General features: G+C 38.6%; 1 protein-coding gene across 4 annotated transcripts in view; it reads left to right on the forward strand.

Moving 5' to 3' along the window:
• The window catches only part of KLHL13 (kelch like family member 13), an 80666-nt gene that overhangs the window by 19144 nt on the left and 35430 nt on the right, over positions 1-26092 (forward strand). The window contains exons 1-2 of one of the 4 annotated variants that reach the window (XM_036401888.2): positions 23177-23618; positions 24100-24212. The exons of 1 other annotated variant lie outside the window; for it this stretch is intronic. In XM_036401888.2, coding sequence (XP_036257781.1) covers positions 24115-24212 — 98 coding nt within the window. In that variant the 5' untranslated portion in view covers positions 23177-23618; positions 24100-24114. Of the gene's footprint in view, positions 1-23175; positions 23619-23815; positions 24213-26092 lie in introns of those variants that run through there. 2 more of the 4 variants (XM_036401891.2, XM_036401889.2) reach the window with 2 other exon arrangements.

The following is a 26092-nucleotide window of genomic DNA, read 5'->3' on the forward strand; positions in this document are numbered from 1 at the left end:
AAATGGTTTTTAGAACTTCCCTCTTCCTGGAGACTTTTGGATATTATCTTAGATACGGTTTTGTGATTTGTTAAGTAACTAATTAAAAAAGTCACTATTGCTTAATGTCCTCATTCTGGTTTGGCATCTGCAAATAGTGCCTGATCTGAAAGCCTGTCTTGCTTTCAACTGAAGAAAAAATCAGCTTAAAGATAATGTTGGCTTGTAGTCATCTTTCCCTTGTCTTCTTCCAGGCTCTGCTTGCTGGTTCAGGAAGGCTGTGTGAGGATTTTTTAATAACATTCTCCTGGCCAGATGCTGGATTCTTTATGAAGCAGCAGGAGAAACCCTTGTCCTGATCCAGCTGACTTACCCAGGACATAGTGTTGATTCGATTTACTCTGTTATGTTGAGATCTCTTGTGGGCAAAGTCTGTGAAGTTTTAGCTGCACTTGGCTGAGTAGCAATGATAATATGCAATATTCTTCATTACTTCATTATTTTAAAAGAATCTCTTTAATATTATCTGCTTAATAAAATTGGAACTTGATTTTTTTAAATTAAACAAGAAATTTAGGTATAAATGTTCCAAGTATCAGTCTTTATACCTTGAAGTGTTCTTATGGTGATGCTACAGTAATTTGATAATACATAAATTTTTCCTGGAGCTTATTTACAGATGTTGACTATATTTTCAGGGAAGGTCATTTTCAGAAAAGACTTTCTGTAAAATAGGCCGCAGTTATTTTGTGGGGCTAATATTTAATTTGTACAGTTGGTTGCTGTTAAGGACCTTTCAGCTGCACAGCAGTCAGCTTTTCATGGTCTTCAGCACTGGGCTGGGTCAGGTTGTGCTCTGATGCTTGAGTGGATGAGGCTCACAGCCAATGGCACCCACCATGAAGGGTGTTTTGGGATTTCCCTACATTAATACTGTGTGTCAGCATTGGTAGCTGCAATACAGGTAATATCTTTGTGGACAGTTCCATTAGGTCTTATGGCATTATTGCAAGGGTGAATGTGTGTAAAATATAATGAGATAAGTTGAGAATTTAATTTAACTTTTGGTGCAGGAGGGAGCTGAAGGAACTGGTTCCTTTGCCAGTTCTGTGTGATCATAACCTTGGCTTTAACCTTTATGCTGTACTGTCTTGAGAAGTATTGTGTACTATATAAAGGAAATTGGTTTTTTTTCCTGTTACCATTGTTCTTTTTGTGGTTATTACTGTGTACTTGATGTGTAGAATTTCTGGTGGAAAATTGAAAAACATTTCACCTTTTGAATGCTCTAAGGTTTTAAAGGGCTTGAAATATACACTGCAACTTAGTCCGTTAAGTTAAAAAGTAACTTAGCTAATGAAGAACAAATGTCCAATAAAAGCTTTTTCATTTTCTATGTAATATTCATTCATAAATTAATAAACTTCAGAAGTATCAATTCTTGAGTGGAATTCTTAAGTGGATAATATTTAACATGAAGTTCAACCAAAATGCAGAGATGCACAGCATTCCCAATGCTGATTATTTCTGGACAGGCTGAATGAGGGTGCCTTGTTCTGCTTGACTTCTGCCCATGTCTGAGAGAGTCTAAGTTGTGCAACAGCAGAAGGTGCTTGAGCTGTGCCCTTGGTAGTCAGTAGACCAGGGACTATATGTGACAGGCTGGGCACTGAAGGGACATGCTGTATCTAAGCTATTCTGTTTCCTCATGAATGGCTTGATTAATGTGTTCTGTTGGCCTTTCCTCTCTGTAACCACATAAAGCTTTATGCTCTTAAAATAATTGACAGTCAGCAGCTGGTTTCATAGCTTGAAATTCATAGGATTTTTTTCTCTTGGTAGTGAGGAAAAGGTGGGATCCAAATGTCATGGTCTTGTTGTCTTTGTGGAGACAATGCAGGTTTTTCTTTCACTTTGCTGGATTTCTTATGTACAGTTTTTTTCTTACATGCAATGCTTATCTAATCAACCTTTTGTCAGCAGAGTTTATTTCATCACTGTGGGTTTATTAAGTGTAGGTGATGATGAATGAGCTTTAATAAGTTGTAGCCACAGGTGACTTATATCAGGGAAAGGCTTTATGAGGGTTGGAAAGTGCAGATGAAAGTCCTTTACAGAATACTGAAGAGATGGGAAATCTCTAAGTTCACATTTTAAGAGCACTTATAAATTGATTAGATGCTTTTGGGCCAACTAATAATAATTTGATTAATTTCACCATAGATATGTGAGTTTAAATTTGGTTCATTATGCAAATCCAGGCATGAAAAAGTTGATCATCTGACTTAAAATTCAGAAGAATATTTCATTTAAGACACTATTTTAATACACATACCTCAGCATTGTAAAAATTCTGGTTTTTGCTGCTTTCTGTTCAGTGCAGTGGAGCCCTGACTGAGGTCATGTGCTGGCCATAGAAATGGGGGTTTCTGTGCCTGCCCCATTTAAGGTGAGGTGTTGGTGGGAAGAGTTTCTGTCCCTGCTCTGTCTGAGGCTGCAGCAGGCTGAGCTCTGTTCCCTTAGACACAAGGCAGAGAGTAGAAGCAGTCCCATCTTCTAGGCCATGAAAATGGACAGAAAAGCTCATTTGGAGCAGATAAACTTTAGAAGTAATGTACAAAGAGAGGAGGAGTCTCAGATGACTTGTGGCAGACATGAGATAGTGGATTAAAATTTCTGTAAAATGTGTTCCAGCTATGTTTTGTCCTATAGCTCCCTGAATGTATTAACAGATTTGCTTTGAAACGTAAGTTACATAAATCTTTCTGTAAAATGCAACCCTGTTTGCTTTGAAATTTTACAAAGACTCTGGTATTGTCAGACTTGTCCCTCTTGGAGCTCAATGTAGGAATTGGCCCCTAACTGCCAAGACAGGGATTGACATGAGAGCCAAGATGCCAGTGTACTTAGGCAGTGAAATAATCCTGTGCAGCTTGGGAGCACAGAAGCACAGTTGTGTTCCTGCAAATGTTATGCAGGGATTGAAATTGCTCAATGGTTTTGAGATGATAGATTAGATTTCATTAAGACTGTAGAAGGGTTTTCCTTTCTCCAAGTAACAGCACAAGAGTTTTATTTTGCTGCTGTACAATGCCTTATTAAAGTGGCTGTGCAGTGAAGCAGTTTGTATTTTGATTTGGTACAGGTGTCCTTCTGAGTTATTTTGAGAGGTGTTTTAGGATGGTGAGGGCAAAGCAATAGATCTTTTGGAGCTTTACTCTCTGCACATTGGTAATGTGTCCTTTGCTGGGTTGCCTCCTGCTTGCCAGGGTGTATTTTTCACAAGGCAGGTGTTTATGCTGCTTTAGCAGTGTTCTGTGTGCTGTACAAGCTGATTTTGCAGTAGAATGGTTTACATAAAACAAGAATTACTTGCACTGATTTAAAAATATGGTTTTGTATTCTGGAGTTCATTGTAGTGAATCCTGTTCCATTAGTCTCACTTCCTTTTTTGTGTATGTGGCTTACCTGAAATTCACTGCTTGTAAATGGCATTTCAGGAAGTCTGAACTGATCCAACACATGCTGACTTTGCCTACAGCTGAATTTTGATGAACTCTTCAGTGCAAGATGAAGTGTGTTTGTTTTTTTTATTAACAAAGCTTCCTTAAAATTTAGTCTTTGGACAGTTTTGCACAATTTATTAAAAACTGCTTTTGCTTCAGGGAGCCAAACTGAATAGTTTTGTTGTTGATCTTTTTTTTCTTTTTGTAAGAAGGAACAGTGTTGTAGTATTTTCAGTTAAAGAGAAAACTCCATGGGGAATATTTTTTAAAATGTTGTCTGATGCCCTCTGTAATCCTTGCTCCTAAGCAGCCCTGACTCAACAGATGTTGCATGTGGGTGTTTTTAGCTGGATCAGAATATCCTGTGATGGGAAGGCTGAGTCTCTGCTGGTGCTGTGCTAGCAGAGTGCTCTGCAGTCAGCTTGCACCCCTCAGTCATGGTTAGTTTTGGTGGCTTTTGATCAGAGATTACCAAGTTTTTGTAATGGGATTTCAAGATGCAAAGTGTTACCTTAACAATTGCTGCTTAATTGCACTTCTAAAGCTGTGCCTGTGCTGTGCCAGCCTGGAGCTCCCAATTCTTGCTGTAAGAGCTTGTGGGCTGTCTGGGGATCTGTGCAAACCCTACTCTAGTGCCTAAGAAGTGATAGTTGCCATATATCATCACTCTGACTGCTGAGTGCCATTGCCAGCTTGGTGTTGTTTTGAAGGAGAAATTATTGTTGCTTCTTCTTTTCTGGCGCCTTTGTGTGTCAGGGGTCCCATGGAAGAGAACACAGAAGTGTTTGTTGGCTGCATTGCCAAAGGTTGATCTAATTGAGGGGGAAAATTGCTGCAAAACCAGCAAAGCTGAGCCCTGTAGGTCATCAGAAAGCAGCTTTTCATGCTGGATGTAGTGAGAGAAGCAGGAGTTTTGGATGGATGTGCTGTAGTAAATTAATGTGGCTGAAGAGACAAGGCAGGAAGACACTTGAGTAGTTTCCAAGATTAGGAAATGTGGGGCTTGTCAGAAGCCAGAACAATTTAATTTTGTGAAAGATGGATTTTACCTGCCTAGATAACAAGGCAGAAAAGACTGCATCTTGAAGATGTTGTAGAAAAAGTTCTGGAAAAATGGTTGTCTATTTGCCAGTAACTCTTTATACCTGCAGCATACACTTCTAGCAGATGGCTTTTACCCAGTTTATCCTAACCGATGACATAAACTGAAAAAAAAAATAGCAATATAACTGCATTTATTTAAGGCCCTTGCTGTTCTGAATGTGTAAGTATTTTAGAGAAACAGCACCCTTCATGTTTCCTATGTCTTCAGTTTCATGCCAAGGGACAGGATCCTGCAAACAAAACACTCTTTCTTTAGTGCTCCCAGCAAGCAAATTACCAGTCAGGCAAAACTGCACGTCCCTAGTGATGTACTGCTGCAGGCAAGATAAAAGGCATAAATAAAGATCTGCCCAAAACTCGAGGTAGCATGTGGGCAGAAGAGAAATGAGAAGATTATTTTGATATAAATACTGTCACTTTCACCCAAGGCTTTATAATATTAAAATGTCTGAAAACCTGGTTCAGCTTTTGAATTTTAATTCTTGATGCTTTGTTGGCAAGAGAAAAATGAGTAAAGTTTAGTAGGTTCCCCCCCCCCCCTTTTTTTGTAATACAGAATATTTTCATTGTCTGGAATGCTTTATGGTGACAAAAATGACTTCATATTGATTTTAATTGGATAATAATTTGGTTCTTAATATGTTTTCAAGAGAGATTTTTGATGGAAAAATGAGACAAATGTATCCTTGTGAAGGGAACAGTTCCCATCTTCTCAACATTTTAGATATTGGAAACTCGTGATTCGATGTGATTCTGTATTTTAGAATGTCTCATCTGTTTTGTGGCTGTCTATGATGCTTTTTTGAAACCACAAGTCTTAATTTCTTATGGTAAACAGGAGATGGACTCCACAGATCTTCAGTAGTCATTTAATGCAGAGTTGATTGCCTTAACTCAACAGAAATTCCAGCAACCTTATTTCAGTGTCTTTTCTAGAAATTAAATCCTCACTTAAAACATAATTGTTCTTTTATAATATGGACATAGAAGCTATAGCATTGTTTATATTATCTTGTGCTGTACTTTGCACACCCATAATGGTAGTTTGGCTGATGTGGTTAATTTATGTTGGAGTTACTGGGTTCATTTTTTCAAAGAAACAAGAAAAAGAAATATTTTTGTAGTGCAGGATGTTTCTGTATACAATTTTTTAGCTGCATGCTCAAATATGAACATCTTTATTAGTTTTCATGAATTTTGCAATTGAATAGGGACATCATACTTACATGGAAAAGGTGAGATTAGGGGGTCATAAGTTTATGATGAAATGTGCTGCTGGCACAACAGTTTCTGACACTACTTTGTAAAGGAACTTTATATCCTGACATCCTGTCAGGAGTGATACTTTTGATTTAGTGTTTGTCTGAGAAAGTGACAGGGATCCATCATGTGCCTTTCCTCACCACTGTATGAAATGTAACAGCCTGGCTATGAGTGTTTCAGTATGTTGGTAGGATTTATTTTCCTTTATAGGTGATTGAAACTATTGCTGCAGCAAGAGGCATCATTCATGACTAGAATTTTCTGTTAATGCTATCTAAGACTTCCACTTTTTTTCCTTTGGAATGCTAATGGCATTTTAAACCTTTCATTTAACTAGATTAATAAAACTGTTTTGAGCATTCATCTTAAGAATAAATGCTGCATTATTTCTGTTCCAAGGCACGTATTGACATTAAGCAATCTTCTTTTAGCAAGTTTGGAGTGAAGAAATCCTAATAGATTCTGTAGTTTCATTGACTGATTTAGTGTACTTTTGTCTCAGTCTAAATAGAGAATTCATAGGACAACAGTTGAAATTACTAAAGTTATGTTTTGGCAGCAGCTGAATCAGTCTTGAAGAATGACCAAACTCATCGGTATGCTGCTCGCTGCTTCCGGGGGGATTTTTCCTTATAGGTTTGATCTTGGAATAGAAGCAATATATTTTCTGCCTTTTTTTTTTTTTTCCCAAAACAGGCACACAAGTGCCTTTTGTCTGCTGGATGCATTTATGGTGATTTGAGCATATTCAGTCTCAAGTTTCACTTTTCATTCTTGCACTCTGAGTGCACACAACCTCTTAGCAGTGTTTTGGTCAGTCACGTTTCTGCTTCATGTGGAAAATGGCTCTTTAATGAATAATTCTGTGAAACTCTGAAGAAAAAGAGTTATAAAAGCTTTCCTTAGATCAGAGTTCTTATGTATGTGTTCTCTCCATCTCTGAAAGCTTCCAGTCTCTAGTAATCCCAACCAGTACCTACTCAATCCCATTTCCTTCAAGTTACTCTTTTGTACTTCATTTTATTTAGCAGATGAACACATCTCTGTGTTCATAGCAGTGATAAGTGCTTTCAGTCCTCACTAGGTTCATGATTTTGTCCTTTGTTCCCAGGCATGTGCACTTAGAGTCCTTTAGAAGTCCATTGCCATTCAAAATGTGAATGTTGGCATTGTGATGTGAAGCCTTTTAAAATATATTCATGTAAGAATTAAAATTAGAAGATAAAGAACTAGAAAAAATTCAGTGAATATTTTTTAAGGCAATGACAAACTTCTTACTGTATTTATTGGGCACTGGTTTTTGTAGCATCCGGTCTCAGTATGGTGTGTGTGACAGTGTTTATGCTTGTTAAGGGGTAAAGGTTTCTTAATCTCAGTGGAAGAATGAACCTCTTCAGTAAAAAATTTTTCTCCTGTAAATGCTTTTAGCTCTCCAAATAATCTTTGTTTTCAACCAACCACTAAAATGACCTAGGAATTGGTAGAGTGAATACTTGCAGCTTTAGTGTTGACTTGTATTAAAAGAAAGTATCTGTAATTTTTTTCAAGGTTGACTACGTAAAAGTAATATTTTCTTTGTGATGGAATATTTGATAAAAATGCCCAAGTTCCTCTTCTGTGACTAGAAATTAACATCCAGGCTTAATGAATTTATTGAAACATGACACAAGTGTATTCCTGTTTTTTCTTTTTTTCATGAAGAAAGACCAGTGGCTCAAAGCAGAAACATCCTCTTTCATATTTAAAAGCTGGGTTGTGGTTTGGGTATGTTTCTGGGTTAAATGCAGTTCAGTTTCCTCTAGACATGGCTGTGGGTCCTGCCATCTGTCCAAGGGCAGCTTTAGTGCATGGTTTGTGAGCCAGTGCCTTTTGCACATGAACTGTTTGCAACTTGAACTTCATGTGGGAGGCAGAGAGGTGTGGATCTAAAATAGTTCATATTTCATTCAAAGGAGGTCAGCTGCTGCTTTTACTGGGATAGGTGAGCTTGCAAACTGCCCTGGCTGCTTGGAAGGTCTGGCTGGCTTGTAGGATGTTCAGCACACTGTAAGCAGGTTTTTTCTGGAAAGCTGACTTTGGAAAGTTCTCCATCTGATGACACCTGTTAGCAGTGCAGTGTAATCTCATGCTGATTGTCACTTTCCCTTTTGTTTCCTCTCTTTGTCTTCTGTCACTTGGGTGGGTGGGTGTCTGCTGATTGTAGTTGTTCTCCTGATGAGTGGTGGTTGTAGGTTATGAGTAATTGTTTCCCTGCTCTGTTTGCTGTTTATTTGAATGCATCAAGTTAAAAAGAAGGGCTTTAACCAAAGTAACTTTGTGCTTATGATAAGGTGCTTTAAAGTCCTAAATCTAAAATAATCTACTCCCATTGTGTGTATAGCATTGTCCCTTTGAGAGAGAGTATGATATTTTTTTTTGTCTGGATGTAATTTATTGATTGTGACCTCATATTTAAATTGTGTGTATCACTTTTGGGTACAGACTGGCATAGTTCTTAAACTGATAATGTACAAAACATTCAAAAATTACTCCTGTTGTTTCAAAAATTAGTCTTTCCACTCTTTTTTAATGCTAGAGGTGTTCTGCCTGTGTATATTCCTGTGTGCAGCTTGGTAATAATACATTTCCCATTATTCCATTGTCATTGGACATCTGGGATGTCTCTGATTCGGGTTGCAGTTCACTTGGATGCAAAATCAGTCATATCTTGGAAAATAATCACACAGTGGTGGAGACTGTGCTGGAAAAACAGTCTTGCTTGTGCTCGTTGTATGGAGGGATCAGTTTTGCATCTGAACCTGATCTGTTTTAATGAGCTGCACCTTAAGCTTACTAATGTTGTTAAGGACATCTTGTAATAATGAGAAGTGTTGGGTTATATTTGCATTAATGTCCAGTCCTGGAGAATGAAAGTTGAAGCAACTACTAAGTTTTCATGTGATCTTCAGAGGGATTATACAGGTATCCTGCAGGACCAGTGAAGGCTCTTCAGGGAAACAGCTCAGTTTTTAAAAGCGTGTTCTACAGCCTGGTGACTTCCAATCCTGTAAATAAACACTGAAATCCAGACATCAGTATGATTGCTGCAGATAATAGCAAATTAAACAACAGAACATGACAATTCACTGTTTAAATGTCCATGTCTCTCATGGAAAACTGCCAGCTATAACTACTGCTCTTCTGCCTTGTCACAATATTGTGTGTATATTTATGCCTGACCTTCCTATGGCATTGCTGAAACTTGAGCATCTTGCTAATCTCCTTCCATTTTCCCAAGCTATGTTTTCACATCCAGCTCCATCATGTTGGATTCCAAACATTTTCAGCATGCAGCCACCCTCTTCCAAATTCCTGAATTCTGCTTTCATTCTTCTGCTCCAGCTCACCTGTTTCAGGGTGGCTGAATCTAAGCTGACAGCCACGTAGGTGGAGGTGGATCAACCAAGGATCCAGGAGGAAACTTAATTTAGGGAGAATGTTAAATCTCATTTTGCTTCTGTTGTCCCAGAGAGCACAGAGGTCATGTATCAACAAGTCAGCAGGTCCCTCAGAAGCCCAGCTGGACAAGGAGCAAAGCCCTGTTTGCTGTTGCTGAAATTGATGTGACTGGGGTGAGTCAGAGCAATGTGGGAGTGCAGCAGAACACCGGAGCTGCAGCAGAGGAGTTTGCAGGCTTTGTCAAGCTGCTCTCTCTGGCTGGAGCAGCATCTTTGCCCTTGTCTGGGTTCCTGTGTGCTCCCACAGCCAGGTTTTCTCCTCTCTTGTTCTGTCTCCTGGTAATTAGAGCACCAATGTGACTCTGCTCAGTTCTGTTTTCAGATAATTAGAGCTTGGCCCATCCAGCAAAGTACATGCTTGTCTGTGTTGGGCTTTGCTCAGGGCCTTGGCCAGGACATCCCTGGTCTGTCATTGGCAGCCAGAAATCCTTTTCATTGCTGCTCTGCACTGGGGTGTGGCAGAGGCTTGGGCTATGAGGAGTAATTGTGTGATGCTGCTGGCTTGCTGTGCAGTGGGAGCAGCCATGGCTCTGCTGTTCATGCTCCAGGAGTAATGAGCAGCTCTGCTGGAGAACAGCAATGGCCTTGTTCTCCAGCCAGTGAACTGGGTTAGAGACTGATGCAGAACTCGGGAGGAGGGTAAATGAACTGAATCACATTGCTGGAATTTGCTGTGAAAAAGAATTTGTACATTCAACACCAGAAGGCTAAGGCTCAATAATTTTAGTTAATTTTACTTTTGCCCTTTGGATTTTGTAGACTTTCATCAGATTAGAGCCCTGAAGTAAAAGCTTAGTCACACTGGGCCTTGTGAGTTGTTCTAGGGTGTTGATAAAAGACAATTATAAATAGGCTGCTTATCTGCAAATCCTGTATTTAGTTATTTACACACAGGTGCCTGATAGAATGACTGAAAATTCTGAAAATCTTCTTAACTATTTATTGAATGTAATTATTTAAAATACTTGGTAGTCTTCAAATAGGCCTTTTCTTTTAAATAAATCAGTCTTTGATTAGTGCCATCTGCACATCCCCTTTCGCACAGCAAAAAAATGTCCCTGAATGGACATTCATTTCAAGATCCAGCAAAACTTTGTCATGTTTTAGAAACTTCTCCCCAGCAGCTGCTTTTTAGATAGCAAGGTGTCGGTAGTTTGCTTATATTTCTACTTTAGTGAAAGACTCAAACAGAAGAAGGTATGTTTGTGCATGTTGTTGCTTGATTCAGGATATGAGCCAGAACACAAGTTCACAGAAATCTGATGAGAAGCACTAAAGAAAGAACAGTCTTCTGTAGCAGTGTTTATGTAAAACTCCTGGGTTCACAGTTGCTGTAACTCTTGGTTTCCCTGCAGAGGTTTATTATTCACTGAACAGTTTTGATTTCAGTGTTACAGAAACTCCTGTGGCAAATGTTCATCTTATCTTAAGCTACCAACTGCATTTTGCTTTGAGTTCAGTACTGATCCTATTGAATAAATATCTGGTTTACTGCCCTCCCTTCCTGCCTTCCTCCCTTCCTAATCTGACCACTGTATCCTGTGCTTTTGGAGTAATGTGTGTTTGTCTCAGCAGAGATTTCCCATGTGTCCCCAGAATTAATCTTCCCTTCTTTTCATGTTTTCAGTATAGGCTGTTCAAAGGCCTCCAAAGCTTCAGCTCTCAAGGATTTTACTGTCATGAAAGTACTGAGCTCCTTTGAGATTGCCTTTGAATCTCTAGACACCAATGCTGCTTTCACTATAGGGTTTGAAATTTAGAATCAGTGTTCCAAGTGAGTGAAGAAATGCTTTAGTAAATTGAAGGAATCTACTCAGTTCCAGTTCTAAATATCTGTAGATACACAGGGAGGCAGGAGAAGCTCAGACATGACTGATGTTAATGCATGATTTTTAAAAAAAAGTATTTGAACAGTTAGTTATGTGGGATTTTGGCATTGCATTTTCCTGGCAACACTTTGTGCAATATGCAGCAAGGCTTTGTTCAGGGGGTTGCAGTCACATTCTCCCTGGTCTGAGTTACTCTCATGATTCTCCTGAAGTATTACTGGGCAACTCTGCTATTATATTAGTTATCCCAGAGGTTCTTGTAAAATCTTTCAGACAAGTAAGATATTATTTGCAGCATGATTTATGGTGTTGCTTATGATGAGAATCATGTTTTGTATTTCTCATGGTGTTGTATACCCTCCTGTGTATTATCATTCTGTCTTGTGTGGGCAAAATTGTAATTTCAGCATCTCCAGAAAATGAAAATGCCAAACTTCAGAAGAAGTAAAATATCCTGCACTAGGAAGAACATGTCAAAGCAAAGCTTTGATTAATGTAAGTTTTGCTTTGTTTAGAGATCCAGAAAATGATTATACCATGGGACACATACTGCAGAGAGCTGAGTAAATATGGCTGAAAGAATATACAGAGGTTTGCAGAAGTTTGTCAGCATGCAAATAGATGTCCTTGTGTTTCAGCTGTCTTACCTTGTTTCTGCTGTTGGTACATTAGTGACTGAGCATGGCCTTGGGTTTGATTCCTGCACCAAACTTCCAAATTCTATTTTAAATTCATATAGTTAAATTTTGTAGTTCCAAGTTACAGCAGAAAATTACAGTCAGAAATACCTACTTTCTGGTCAGAGATTGTCTAAGATTGGAGAATCACTAAATGTTTGTCTTGAGAGGGGTTGTGAGGTAGCAGTTGATACACTTTGGAGTCAGTTGTTCAGTTAATTTGTTAATGTTATTTCATACCTAATTCTATGCCTTCATTCTTCCTTCACTGAAGCTTTTTCTGCTCCAGAACCTGTTGGTGGCAATTTGACATCTAGAAACAGTTTTGTATTGAAGGCATAGATTGGAAGTGATCAAAAATGTCTTGAGGTCATAGCTTAAACACATCTTCCCTGTATTTTTATCAGTCCAGAGTTAATTATAGATCCAGGTGTAATACAGGAGGAAGGGGATTTACAGTTGTTTTTACATAGCCATGTGTGTGTCCCACTGCAGTATTAGGGATGTTTTGGTAGTAAGAGGAAAGGTGAAGTTTGCTTGCTGGCCTTGTATGTGAGTGCTGGAGTCACCTCTGGGGCCCTGGGTACAACCACTTCTGGTTTAAACTGTTTTTCTCACTTTGCTTCAGTGACTCTGTGTTGTAATAAACAGTTATTGAAGAGCTGCTGCTGGTGGGATAGCTGCAGTATGTTTCTTGAAGACATTTCCTCAATTTCATTTTTTTTCCCCACCAAACACCTGCTAGTTTCATGTAAAGCTTTCTCTTTATTGTGTTGGAGAGCAGGTGAATCAGGACCCCACATTTACCATGCTTTTTGTGACACTACATACTCTGAATGTATTTCTTCTTTCCTCTCTGCTTTCCATGCTGTTAAGTCAAATCTGGAAGTCGATTCTTGTACAGAAGTCATTCCACAGGTTTTCTCATCCTTTTCACTCTCTGCCTTTCCCAGTTCTTTGCTGCAGCTGGTAGGATGGGGCAAAGAGCAGAATAGCTCATGGCTCAGACCAGGTAATGTGTGGGAAGGGTGCTGTGTTTGTCAGAAGGTGTCACAGAATATCCTTGTTTGGAAGTGCCCCCTAAGGACCATCAAATCCATCTCCTGGGTAGTACAGCCTTAGGACTTCAAGGCTGGGTACAAACTAGTCCAATCTAGCTAGTCCTGGCTGTGATGTTGCACAGATCAACCAAAGCATAAAAAAAGTAGCATTTTTCATTGTTTTCATAGATAAAGTGAGTTTTCTGTTTGTACTGGGGTTTTTTTCCCATTTAAAATGGGAAGTTATTAAAATATTTGGTGTGTAGTTCTTGTGAATACCAGAAGGTGGCACAACTGGTTTTCCTAAAAGTGTTCTGATTGCAAGAAAAGCACGCGATGCTACTGCGCTGATTTTAAAGCTGTTGGTGGAATTTTGATCTAAGGATAGCTGCATCAGCTTAGACCTTAGCAGTTAAAAGAGTTATTTAAAGGTATACCCATCTGCCTTTTTTTTTTTTTTTTCAAATTGTGAAACCCTTGTGTGCAGGGTTTTATAGGTCAAGTTTTTGAAGGTGGAAGTAGTTTACCTGAAAATGCAGGGGGAAGAAAGGGGCTCTCCAGTGTGTGTGCAGTGAAATTCTTCCCTGAACTGTTTTACAGAATCCCAGTTTCCATGAACACATTGTTTGAATAGCTTGCTTTATCAATTTGCAAAATGAGACCAATTCCTGTTTCTTTTAAGCTCTTCAGCAAGTGCTACAACACAATAAGTTATTGGTATGGTAACATATAAATTATAGCTTTGTGTGGTAGCACCTCTAACCACAGGCAGATTTTTAGGTGTACCACCACCAGTATGTGAAAAGAGTGTGCAAAAAGGACCAATGAGCCTTTTAATGCCAATCTATTTTCAGATAATGTGTCTTGCTCTAACTGGAAGCTCGGTCTTTGTGCAGTGTTGCCCTGCATTTATTGACAAGCTGGTGTAAGAAGGTGTTAGATACCATCTCATTTGATGCTTTCTTGTTTGTCTGTCTCTGGAGCAGTCATCTCCACTGTGGGGTTCATCAAAGTTTAAATGGAGGCATTGTTTCCATTCAGTGTAGAGAGACTCACTCCTAGAGTGAGGGCACTGGGCAGGGTTTTGGTAGTGGGGTGTCAGTGCAGGGGTGCCCTGTGCAGACACAGCTGCACAGCTGGGGTGGATTTTACATTAAACCCTCTTTTTGTTAGAATCCTTAATTGTAACGTGTAGGACAACCCTGAAACTTTTGAAGGAATGAGATACATGGGATTTTTTTCACTTTCCTTCAGCTCCCTCTGGCAGACAAAGCCCTGAATTACAACTGCCTTACTTAGAACTATTTCAGTGAAGGGCTTGTCCCAGCTCAAAGTTATCATGGTTGCTTGGTGTTCTCTATGTATGCTTCAAAAAGATATCTTCAGCTGTAGAAAAGTACACTCCTGCAGCTGCAGAAGGTGCTGAAATACAGATATTTCTTGGTTTAGCTGACTCTTGCACTGTGTCTTCATGCATCACAGCTGTGCAATGCTATTTCACCCCAAGGACCTCTACACCATGCACTTCTATTGATTTTTTTTTTTTCTCCAATGTGATCTCTCCTGAGCCTGCTGTGATTCACTAGAGCAGCACAGATGAGAAGGATGTGACTGTTTTGCATAGGAGCCTGGAGTTATTTGCAGAATTTAGGCCCTTTTTTTCCTGACCAGATGATGTGGGTGGGATGAAGTGGTGCAGCTGTGCTGGTGGTGGCTTTCACTGGGCTGAGCCTCCCACCCACCTCTCTGCAGTCTTCTCCTCCTCTGAGCTTCACTGATTTGTTTTCAATTCTAAGGGGGCTGTTTCTGAAGGGGACTTTGCCAGGTAAAGAGATGTGGCCACGTTTCTCAATAAAGATGTAGGGAACTGCTGGTAAAATGACCTGTAAAAGCTGCTACATGGACATTGGTGAGATGCACTGAACTGCACTTTTGAACAGGAGTCATATGTCTGAAGTTATATAAAAAAAGGTTTGTAATCATAAGTATTGAAAGTATTTCATTTAAATAGTTCATAGTTTTTAAAAATACAAGTAAGACTGCCATTCTTCCATGGGCCTTTCTAAAATCAGCTTGTACTTTTCTTGCTATGTACAATTATTTTATGCAAAGCAGCGTGTCCTCATTTGATCCTAAATTATCCAGATTGCCACTAAATAGGGGTATTGCAGAGTTTTTCCAGTCTGCTAAGTGAATATTTTAAAACTTTAAATCTGCTTTTGGAAATGAATTAATAGCTTGTATGTTTGCCCACCACAATATATTTGAAATAAGTGACTGGCGTTTTTCAAAACTTTGCCTAAGAAATGTGGAATTTTCCTTAAATTTATGTTCTCAGAGCTGCTAAAGATGAAAGCAGTTTGTAATTTTCTGTCTATAATTTAATTATTACACAGGAGTTTCAACATTTAGTGATTTAGAAGTAGAACATAGTGGTGTATTTCAGAGAAATGGAATGAGTTCATATGAAGAATCGTTTTTGTGATTGTGTATTTTTGTATTCTGGAAAAATCTAAATGTAAGCAAGGTATGCATTTTGAAAGTTGCAAGTGTTTTTTAAATGTTGATGACCCCTAGGATGGGGCTAATTCTGTGTCATGAATACACTCATTGATTGTACAATGAAAATTTAGTACAAAACTCTCCTTTTCCCACACTGCCTATTAGCTGTTCTGGTTTTGGTACTAATTTCACCTGTTCTCATGGTATTTATTTGAAATAGTCTGTGGTCCTGAAACTCCTTTTCTAGTGTAGAGAAATTATACTATTTTTCACTCACTGAATGTGAGAAATTAACACTAGCCATAAACAACATTAGTGACAAATTTAAAATGGAACTTTTTGCTGCTTAAGACTTTCACATGTTCCCGTGTGAAGGCAAGCTGAACTTTAAGTATTTAGGAAAATTTTGTCTCTAATATGCTTCAGAGTATCTGAAGGCAGGTAATTAAATTGATGGCACCTTTTGTGGCTCCTTGAAGGGATCCAGCCAGCTGCAGTGCAGTGGCCATGGCATCCTGGAAGATGCATGCTGCAGTTTTTATGGCTCCCAGGCTGCACACAATGATTTCTGACAACCTGGACTTGAAGCATCAGCATCTTTTTTGAAACCTTTTCAATCTCATTCTCTGTCAGTCCTCCTGAGGGATTCTGGCCTTTGGATAGAGGTGTCAGGAGTGTCCACAGTGGGGACATCAGAGGTGACAGTGCAGTAGGAATTCCTGTGTTATGGAAAGATTTGTATTTTTGGCTTTTAATGAAACTGAGTCCTTACAGAAGCACACAAAGAGCAGTGATCAAGGCTTTGTTCTTGCTTCCCCACACCTGCTCTTCTCTTTTCCTCAGGGCTACTTTCTGTAGGTGTGCAGGACCACAAAAACACACTCCAGTGGATAAAGATGGTAGGATTTAGAGAATGCAAGAAGACTAAGAGATTCCATATAAATAATGCAAGAATGAAAGAAAAAGCCCACAAACTTCCACTCTAAGAATATTTCCAAAAAACATTACCCAACACATGACACCTGTAGTTTGCAGTTTGCTGTCTGTGGTGCAGAAAATACTGAAGTTGTTCATGGCTGGTGCTCAGTCCTGGCTTCTGTTCCATTACTAAATTGTTTAATATATTTGCAGCATTTGAGTCTGATGTGTAAATGTGTTTAGGCATACTTTACTAAAATAAATTGAGCAGCCAGCAGACTATAACAGCTGTGGAGAAGTTGTTTAGAAATAAATTCTTTGTAGTTCACAGTTTGACCTAATAAAAATAACTGTTGCTTCAGACAATTATCTTCAGCAGGGTCAGTCTGGCTGCTGTGACTGTGCATTCAGTTTTCTGTGTTGATTTATTAAATATAATCACATGGGGAAGATGAGCCAGGTTCTCTGAATAAATTGGTGCTAATTCAAAAGCATTTCTTCTTAGTGGTGTGCTCTCAGTAGAGTACATGGACTTAGATCAAAAATTGGAAACCTTCATTAGCTCACTTTGGTTTTACCTCCTACCAAGTGTTTCAAGACCTTATTTTACCTAATAAATTTTACATAACAGTAATTTACCCAAGTAAAGCTGGTTTTTTTAATATTATAAGCTGTTTCTTGTAATTAAGTTAACAGTGCATCTTGACAAATCTTACCTCAGTTTTAGAAAAATCTCTCTTCAAGAATACACACAAGAAAATGCAAGACATCTATTAGTGGCATAAAATAAAACCCACTTTCATGGTAAAAAACACACACTTCAGAATATTTGAAATATTTCTGAAACTTTGTGTAGTTACCAAATATACCTGAGACAGGCTTTAATATTTTAATAACTGAATACTTCCAAATATTTAAAATGTGAATACTGCAGGGACTGAATTTGTGCATTTCTTGTCTTCCTTTTCCTGTAAGTTTTTGGGACCCTGACTTAAAATTTGAGCAAAATGATTTTACTTAAATAGTTTTTAAAATAGTGGATTGTGACCTTATAGGAAATGGCATGAGTTTTTTTGAATGTTTGCTGTTGCTGAATAATTTCAGAAGTTTCAGACTTGGACTATAAGTTTGTTTTTTTTCATTTATGAATGATGCAAAGACAAGGGTTATGGACATTTGATTTATGTGTGAAATGGAGAAACTAATTTCCCAACATGATTCCTTCTCAGCATCTTTGGTTTGTTGAAGAACATATACTTACTTTGGTAGTCTCAAAATTATGTGAGAATTTGAGTCTCTCCCATCTGAGGTGTGTGGAAGGGAAGGGGAAGTGGCTGTGTCAGATGCAGGGTAATGTGTATTTGTCAAATATATATAGAAATAATCTATGTCTATATATAGTGTGTTTGTGTATGTGTGTGTATATATATATATATATATATATATATATATATATATGCACACACATGCTATATACACAATCCCATATATATAGTATGCATATGTATATTTATGTATAATAATTTTCACTGAATTGATGCATCCTAAAATGTTACTGCAGCATTTTCCTCATTTATACAGATAAAAAAAATGTTGAGTGAGTGGATAGAAAACTGTAGGACTTCTTGTTAAAGGACTGTAGGACTTCTTGTTAACACATAGGACATGCCCTGACTGCTTAACTTAATATTTAAAGATTTGGGGATTTTTTTTTTCTATTTGAGAAAGGGCCCCACATATTGCTGTAGAGACAGGAACCTGCACTACTTACAGCATTTTGACAGCAGGAGGGGTTGGCTGCAAACCCAGTTTATCTCACTTCTTTATAATTGTTCCTTGTTCCATGAGCAGTCATCCCAGTTTAAAAGAATCAAATTTATTTGTTAGTAACTACTTTGTAAGCATCTCTGATCCATTTATGAGATGAGATTATGGATGGATCCATTTATTGTCCATCATATGCACCTTGATGTCTACAGTACAACTGCTTCTAAAAGCTGCTGTAACTTACATCTGATGTCTGAGGACTTTTTTATTCCCAGTTGTAAAAAAAAAAAATTGAGACAGTATAGCAGGTAAGTCAAAGTACAGGTGTTATTGTCAGAACTGTCTTCAGCAGTTTTAAATGAAATAAAAAAAAATTCAAAGACTGTTTCTTTGTAAGATTTAGTAAGATTTCTAAGTAAGACTTCTGATGTTTCTAGAAAAGTTGCCATTTCAGTAAAAGCATTGCCAGGTGCATATGGCCAATCTTTTTCTGTACTTCAGTATTTGGGGAATGTTTCAGTGCTGCTGTGAGAGGACTGCAGATGTGACTGCAGTGGTTTCCTTTGGATTCCTCCTTAGGCAAAGATTTGTTTTCTGTTCATATCAATTTTGGTATGAATATTTTGAGATATATGGTCAAAGAAATTGTATTAATTAACTGACTCATATATAGGGCAGTACTGTCAACACCATCTTTTAATTATTCTCTTCCAGTAATTGGAACAGCTGCAGTTTAATAGTCTAAAAAGCCAGAGGTAGAGACATGAGAAGCACCCATATGAAGTGGAAAGAGCTGAGTAAGAAAGCCAATTAAATTATCACACAGTCAGGTTTCTTTTTGGGTACCTGTAGAGAAATGTTACACATCCTTGTTTGCTCCTCTTCAGTTTCGAGACTTGTGCCTTTGCAGCCATATTTAAATTGCTGAAATGATTTGGATATTGAAATGATTACTGCATTTGAGCTCCATGCCTTTGGGAATATTTTGCTGGATTTTGGAGGGTTCTGCTTTATTTTCTTCTATATCAAAATGCTCTTGTGTGGTGTAGGAGGCATCAGCTCAGCAGGCTGGTGGTCTGAAGATATAAAAATGATGAGAGCAATTCCTCCCTATGTTAAAATGATTTTCTGCCTTCAGTTTGGAGTGAGCTCTGCTGCTGCTAATATCATAAACCAGGGATTTTATCACATAACAAATGTGCATTTTAAAATGGACACATGCTTTTGTATCAATGAGTTTTCAGAACACAGGTGTGGGGGAAAAGAATCTCAGAGCTTTGAATATATTTACTGGTCTAACCGCTACCATTTTAAGGTGTTTTTCTTGTTGTTGAGTCTGGCATCTTCTCTTATATAAACACTATATCAGTAGGAAATAGTTAGTGACACAAATATTAAGACCTTTCTGTTGTCTGCATTTCTAGCTGAAAATGGGAGATGTACATCCCACTGTCACTTAGCTTTGGCTGTTTTTCTTTCTGGAAAGCTCAAGAAGCCCGAGGTTCTGGAAGTGAGAAGACTTTTCAGGTCATGCTAGGAAGGGTTTGGAAGACTTGAGAAAGTTGTGATGTAGCATAACCCTACTTTGCACCTAGTGCTTTCAGTTCCTCTGACACCTAAGAGATGAATAAAAGAAAGAAAGAGAGAGAGGTAAGTAGCCCGTTAAAGTGGAACAGCAATTTTTTAAACACGGCAAATCACTTGACTGAGCAAGTATTTTTTTCAGTTTTGTTTTTAACAGTTTAAGAACTGAAGAAAAAAGGCTCAACTCATTATCTGTGCAAATTGATAAAAATCCAGCACATCTCTAGAAGTTAACTTTTATTCTGCTTGGTTTTCATACAAAAATTCAGGTGGCATTCAAAGGCTCAGAATAAATATTTTCAGACTAGAACAGTTTTATATTGCCTGGGCTCTGGTACAGCTTTCTGCTGTGCCTTTTTCTTCTTTTTGAACAACTGTGAAGGGAAGTCTTATGGGAAATGCAGAGATGGTTTAAAAGTTTTGTTGGATGCACAGATGCCCCAGAACTGTGAACACAGTGGGCTGTAAGAGGACAATGTGTTGACAGTTGCTGTGTGTGACACAACGTGGCAGCAGCTTAGCATTCAAAGGAAGGAAGAGGATATCCCCAGAAAAGGAAGAGAGTCACAAGGGATGTGGTTTTAGCTGTGTTCCTGCTCTGAAAATCAGGGAGAGCTTTCAGAAGAAAAGATGCTGTGATCAGTGCCCTGGCAGGGGAACTCTGTGTGTCATTTGGTCATGTGCTTGCTGAGTGATGCTGTGTGCCTGCTCTTCTCATTTGGGGCCCCACTTTGCTTGTTGGTCAATAGTGAAGCAGATGTAGGTGCAGGGATGGAGGGAGAGGGTGAGGAAATGCTTTCCTCTCTAATCACAAGCACTTTTCAGTCCTCTCTCTGTGAGATCAGAGCTGCACTGCTGTTCAGCCCCAGCCAGGAGCTTCTGGCCTCTCTTAATGTCTCAGCTCTGTAAAGTGGCATCTTGGGATCTTGCCTTTGGTGCCATTGTTTACTTTTGTTCTTCTTATGCCACCTGTTCCTTTCCTTTATGGCTGAGTTCTGTGCAGAAATTCGTGATACTCTGTCAGTTACTTGTCTGTGCTCAGTGCAGCTTTGGAAGCATGAACATGGAAATAGTTGCCTAAACCCCAAACACTTTCTCATCTTTTGTACACAGAATTAAGGATGTGTGGCAGACTTGGATAATAAGTAGAATGTAACTTCAAGCAAGTTATAAATAGTAGATGCTTTTAATTTTGAATGTGAACATGCTTGTGAGAAAATTACAGAAAAGCCCCTCAAATGCTCCTGAAATTATGTTTAATCTGTGCAGTTATCATGGGATTTTCAGCACTTAGGAGTTTTAAATTTAAAGCATATCTCCAATTTGTGTACCAAGCTGATATGTTTTCAGAGCACTTCACTGGGAAATATTTTCTCAGCAAGGAGTATTCTGCACAGAGGTGTAATGCTGCTTTTGGCCCTCAGAATCCTTCATTTGAGGATGAGTGGCAAAGTTATGTAATATGAGAACAGAAAAATGTGTATTCAGTGGTACAACACACTAAAGGAGATCAGATTACTTTCCCCATATATTTAAATGTGCAGCTAAAATGTTATTTTGAAGTCTTAATTAAAATATCAGAATTATATTCTGAGATGTTCTGTTGAGTTAGGAATAGTTGATGCAAAGCATAAAATACATAATAATAGTATTTTCCTTGTGAATATGCAACCAATCTGTGACTGTCAGGAAGAAAATGGGATTTGATTTATTTTTTTTCTCCTTATGTGTGGATAGGTGATTCATTTCTCACATGGTTGTTCTTTAGCAAGTGACAAGTATTTCCCTATTTTTAGAGTACCTGGCACTGCTGCTTTCTTCAATTTTGGATTTTATACATGGACTGTTTGGTGGAGTAATTTATGCTGGACTTTGGGAGGGGATTTGGTTGGCAGTGCTTGGAATTCCTGTACTTTAAAAAAATTGTTTACTGTTTTTTCTGCTAAGATTTTATTTATGTTGTTTGTTGAGTAAGTGGAAAAGTAAGTAGGACACAAAGGAGAGCAGGTATTTGAGGACTCATGTTGCCCTCTAGGGTGAACGATCTTGTTGTGGTCAAAAGTGAGAAGTAACTGATTTCTGTGCCTGTCTTGATTGACTTCAATGTCAGTCAATGCTTGGGAATGACTTTATGGCTTGAGTTGGATTTTATTTTACTGATCAAAAGAGTATTTCAGGAGTTACTTCTGAAAAAGGGGTCCATTGATTGTCTCTAACTTCATTCTTTTTTTTTAATTAGTCATGCTGCTCTTAATAAATAAAACATGTGAAGATCTCCTTGAGGGTGGTAGAGCAGTGGAGGCAGAGGCTTTACAAGCAGTTACCAGCTGGCTGCACTCTGTGTGAGCAAGGGAGTAACTGTGTTTGCTTTTTGTATTTTAAGACACTTTCTGTGTAATGGTGAATGCAAAAGCAAAGCTGAGTATATGAATGCAAAGTAATGATTTTTTTTTACTTTGTGATTATAATAGGTGTATCTATCATCTTTCAACCTGATTTCTCGACCTTCAGTGCAGAGCTGGCACGATGTAGCAGTCTGGTGTTGTGTGTGTTTGTGAGCCTGGACACAGTATTGACCAAGTGTGTAGCCAGGCCTGCCTGTTGGCATGTAAATACTTGAATTCTTTTGCTAAAAGTATGACTGTGCTAAAACTGCATAGATGTTTTTGCAGGACTTTGTTTCTTAATAGTCACAGCATATAAGCACTATTGTCATACCCAGTGGTGTCTCTTCAGCACCCCAGTTCCTGTGAAATTTTTTGCCTGGGTTAATGCTGCTCATTTGTAATTTAGAACTTCAGAGGAGAGGGAGAGGCCCTCAATTGTTTGTCCAAGGGGTGCATCTGGTTTTGAGCGAGGTTGTCCTGTGTTTTTTTAATTCCTTGCCTTTGGATTTGGTAACAGCCTGCCCCAAACTAGTTTCAATAATGGTGATCAGGAGCAGCAATTATTCCCTGGTGATTTCATCAACTTAAAATGTTTCACTGTTACAGAACCCTATCAGAGTGTTGTTAAATGTCACTAGAATGAAGAAATTTATAGACATTTATAGAAATAGCTCCTGGTTCAATTCTTTATTGCTAAGTAGCGTGACAGGGTGTTGGCTTTTTAATGAGAGGATTAAGCTGTCCTGATGAATAGAAAAATTGTCATGCTGTACAGAGACTATTCTGAAATCTGCAGACTAAATATCTTAGCGTTGATTTGGTCTGCTCTGGCGATACATTAGAGGTGATGTATTTTTTCCCTGTAAGGTAATCAGTATAGCGGAATCTCTGCCTTCTCTTCCCTAGAAACATGCTCTGCTCCTGCATAGGATGCTATTAAATTCCCCAGTCCCTTTTTAATAGCTTCCCTGCCCTGCTCCCCGCTGTCGTCAGCCCCGGGAGTTCACCAGGCAGAGCCCCGAGCTGCGGAGCCGTCCCTGCTGGGGACCGGCGTGGCCCCATCTGCTTCGTCAGCTCTGGAGGCAATTTGGGAGCTGCTGGGGGGCGTTGAGAATTAGATTGTTGATAGCGTTCCTACAAAGACTGCTATTAACAGCCTGCTAGTCTCTGCTTCTCTACTGCAGAAGACAGAGTGATATTTGTGTTCCCATATCATGTTGTAAAATGCATGAGATTTTGCTCTTCCTCCTTGGAAATGAGAATAGGAAAATGAGAGCATCCTGAACCAGAAGCTATTAGAAGAGCATGCAGAAACCTGCAGCGATTTCTGCTTATTTGTCTTCCTAGCTATGGATTAGAAGGACTGATTTTTGCAATGGGCTTTTTCCATAATGGCATTCTTGTATTGTTTGGTCAGAGCTTGCACAGGAGGAAAACAGGCTGCTGAATTTAGTCACTGATCTCTATTAGCCGTGGCCTAAGGCTATGCTGAGATTTATATCCCATTTGTATTGTTGCAGCTCAAAAGAAGAATGTTCAGAGGATGACAAGTGTATTCTGAGTAGGTATGTTGTTTCATTTTCATATGAAACCCATTTTTTTTTTCTGCTTCCATTGGTCAGAAATGAGGTTAATAGGAAGAGAATATAGTACAGTGCTGCAGTGTCCCTGTTAAGGTAGAACAATAGCATCAGAAACAGTACTTTAAAAATTAGCTGCTTTTATTAAATAAAGCTGCATTATGCTGATGTGCAGAGTGCAGTCTTTTCTTTTTTTTTCTTAACATATACTGCAGTCAGTGCTTCCCTAACGAGGTGGCACTATTGTTGAGTTAGAAGGATAGAATCATCATATTGCTTTAGGGGACAGCAGGATTTAAAAGGAGATGCCTTACAGCCCTGTTTTACAGATTGGAAGCATCGGTTTAAGGGCATTGGCAGAATCATTTCCTTGTTCTTCGCAGCAGCCACTGCTGTGTCAGTAGCGTGTGGAATGGAAGTCCTAGTTGGTAGTCTGTTATGGAAACGCTGTTTACTGTTATTGTAGTACCGTGGTGACAACATGCCATTGAAATGGAAAACGAGCTCTCCTGCTATCTGGAAATTCCCAGTTCCTGTGCTTAAAACATCCAGGTCATCGCCACTTTCTCCAGCATACATGTAAGTGAGAGAAATGAGGATAATAAGGTGGGAATTCTTTTTGTGAGACTACCCTGTGGCAAAATTCCCTGATACATATTAAATGACATTGGCACTCAGAATTTTATCTTGTTTGCTATGTAGACCCCCCTCCCGATTTTATCCTGGATGTTTCATGATGGATGTCGTGTCAAGTCTTTCCCTTTTTGTTGAAACGTAGAGAAATTGTGCAGATTAAGCTCTATTCATAATGATACTGTGTATGTTCATTTGAAAAGTTTGTGGTGGTGTTAATTTGTAGAGCTAATCTTGAAATGACAAGTTAAGCTTTGAGGCTGGCAGGCTTTCTATATAGTGAATATGTGAATGTTTCCTTCTCCTGACTATTTAATTTGGAAATTGAGCTTGAAATCACCTGCTGTATTGTATTGCACTTTTGTTCGTGTGAGTTCTTGTAGAGGTGAAATCATCCTGCTTTGGTCTTGTTTTATTCTTTAAAGTCTTAGCCTTAATACAAATTGAATGTCTTCATAAAAAGTTACAATAAAAGCTTATAACATAAATTTGAATCATTCATATCTGAATACTTATGTAGTTATACAGGTTGTCAGTGTAAAGTAGCTTCACAATGTGCCTTTGTCTTGCCAAATCCTGATGCAGCTTTTGTTCACCTTTTGTTGCTGTGAGTTCTGTGTTAGCATATACAGGTGGCTTTTTTTTTCTTTCTCTGAAATAAAACTACTCAGGGTACTGAATTCCTTCTGCCTTTATTTAAGGAAGCAGCTCTTCCAAACAGAGGAAGAGTTGCTTTAAAATGCACAGGTAGCAGTGTAGGTGACTTTTCTATCTGGAAATTGCCGTAAAGGCTCCTACATTCCAACAGAATTCCAGCCTAATACCTACGATATTAGTACTTTTAAGCTTGTATTGCCTGCTTACAGATAGGCTTTTGCTTCAGCTACAGTAGGTACAAGCTGTAAGAGAGAGGTGCACAGGTCCTCTAAATGCTTTTTTAATTGTTGCTGAGCGTGGCACTGTTATGGTGGGGCTGAAAGGATGCAGCGCCATGTGCAGGGTCACTATTGTTCTCAGGAACAGAAAGGTGGGGAGCAAACCTGCCTGTGCAAAACCTCTGCTTTTGAGATTAATTCATCTATGACAAGGTGTGGATGTGCTTCAGTCCTTTTATGGGGAGCATCAAATATACTTAAGGCTACCAAAAGGGAAGCTGTTTCCAATAAATTGCTACCTATTCTGAGTTGTTAAAAAAATAGGACTTAAATATAAGGAAAGTATCAAGATGATAAGAGTTGTGAGACATTTGAACCTGTTTCAGGGAAACAGTGTCATTAGTGTTTTATCTTATGCTGTTGTTTTTAAACTGTAGTGGTCTTAAATGCAAGAAAAATCAGAACTAGCCCAGTCTGATGTCTCTGCTGCTGAAAGGGAGCATTTCTTTTGTGTGTTGCCTTTAAAGTGCTAATCTTAGCCCTGAGAATGCTCCAGCCTTCGTGATGGGGATCGTGTGGCTGATTATCTCAGTGTGTTGAAAGTACGAGCAGGTTTAGTGATCATGTTTAAACTATATGATGCTGAGATTATTTGGAGCATGAGAAATATGTGATCAGCAGCCTTAATCATCTCTTGATAATGAGTCAATGTATCTCAATGTTTATGGAGACATTTCTTTATTGGCACACAGGCCTGGAATTAGGAGGACTCGTATATCTAACACTAAAATTATTCATATATTTTATTATAAAGACTGAGAAACATTACAAAATGGCACCTATTTGATTAGACAATATAAATCAACTAATTAAAAATCTTGGGTTGGCCAGTAAAGTAGGTGATAAGATTCATTACTTTCATTGTAGAGATAACAGTAAATTTGATACTGT

Source organism: Molothrus ater, chromosome 14 (assembly GCF_012460135.2).
Source record: "Molothrus ater isolate BHLD 08-10-18 breed brown headed cowbird chromosome 14, BPBGC_Mater_1.1, whole genome shotgun sequence".
In the NCBI taxonomy this organism is placed as follows: Eukaryota; Metazoa; Chordata; class Aves; order Passeriformes; family Icteridae; genus Molothrus; species Molothrus ater.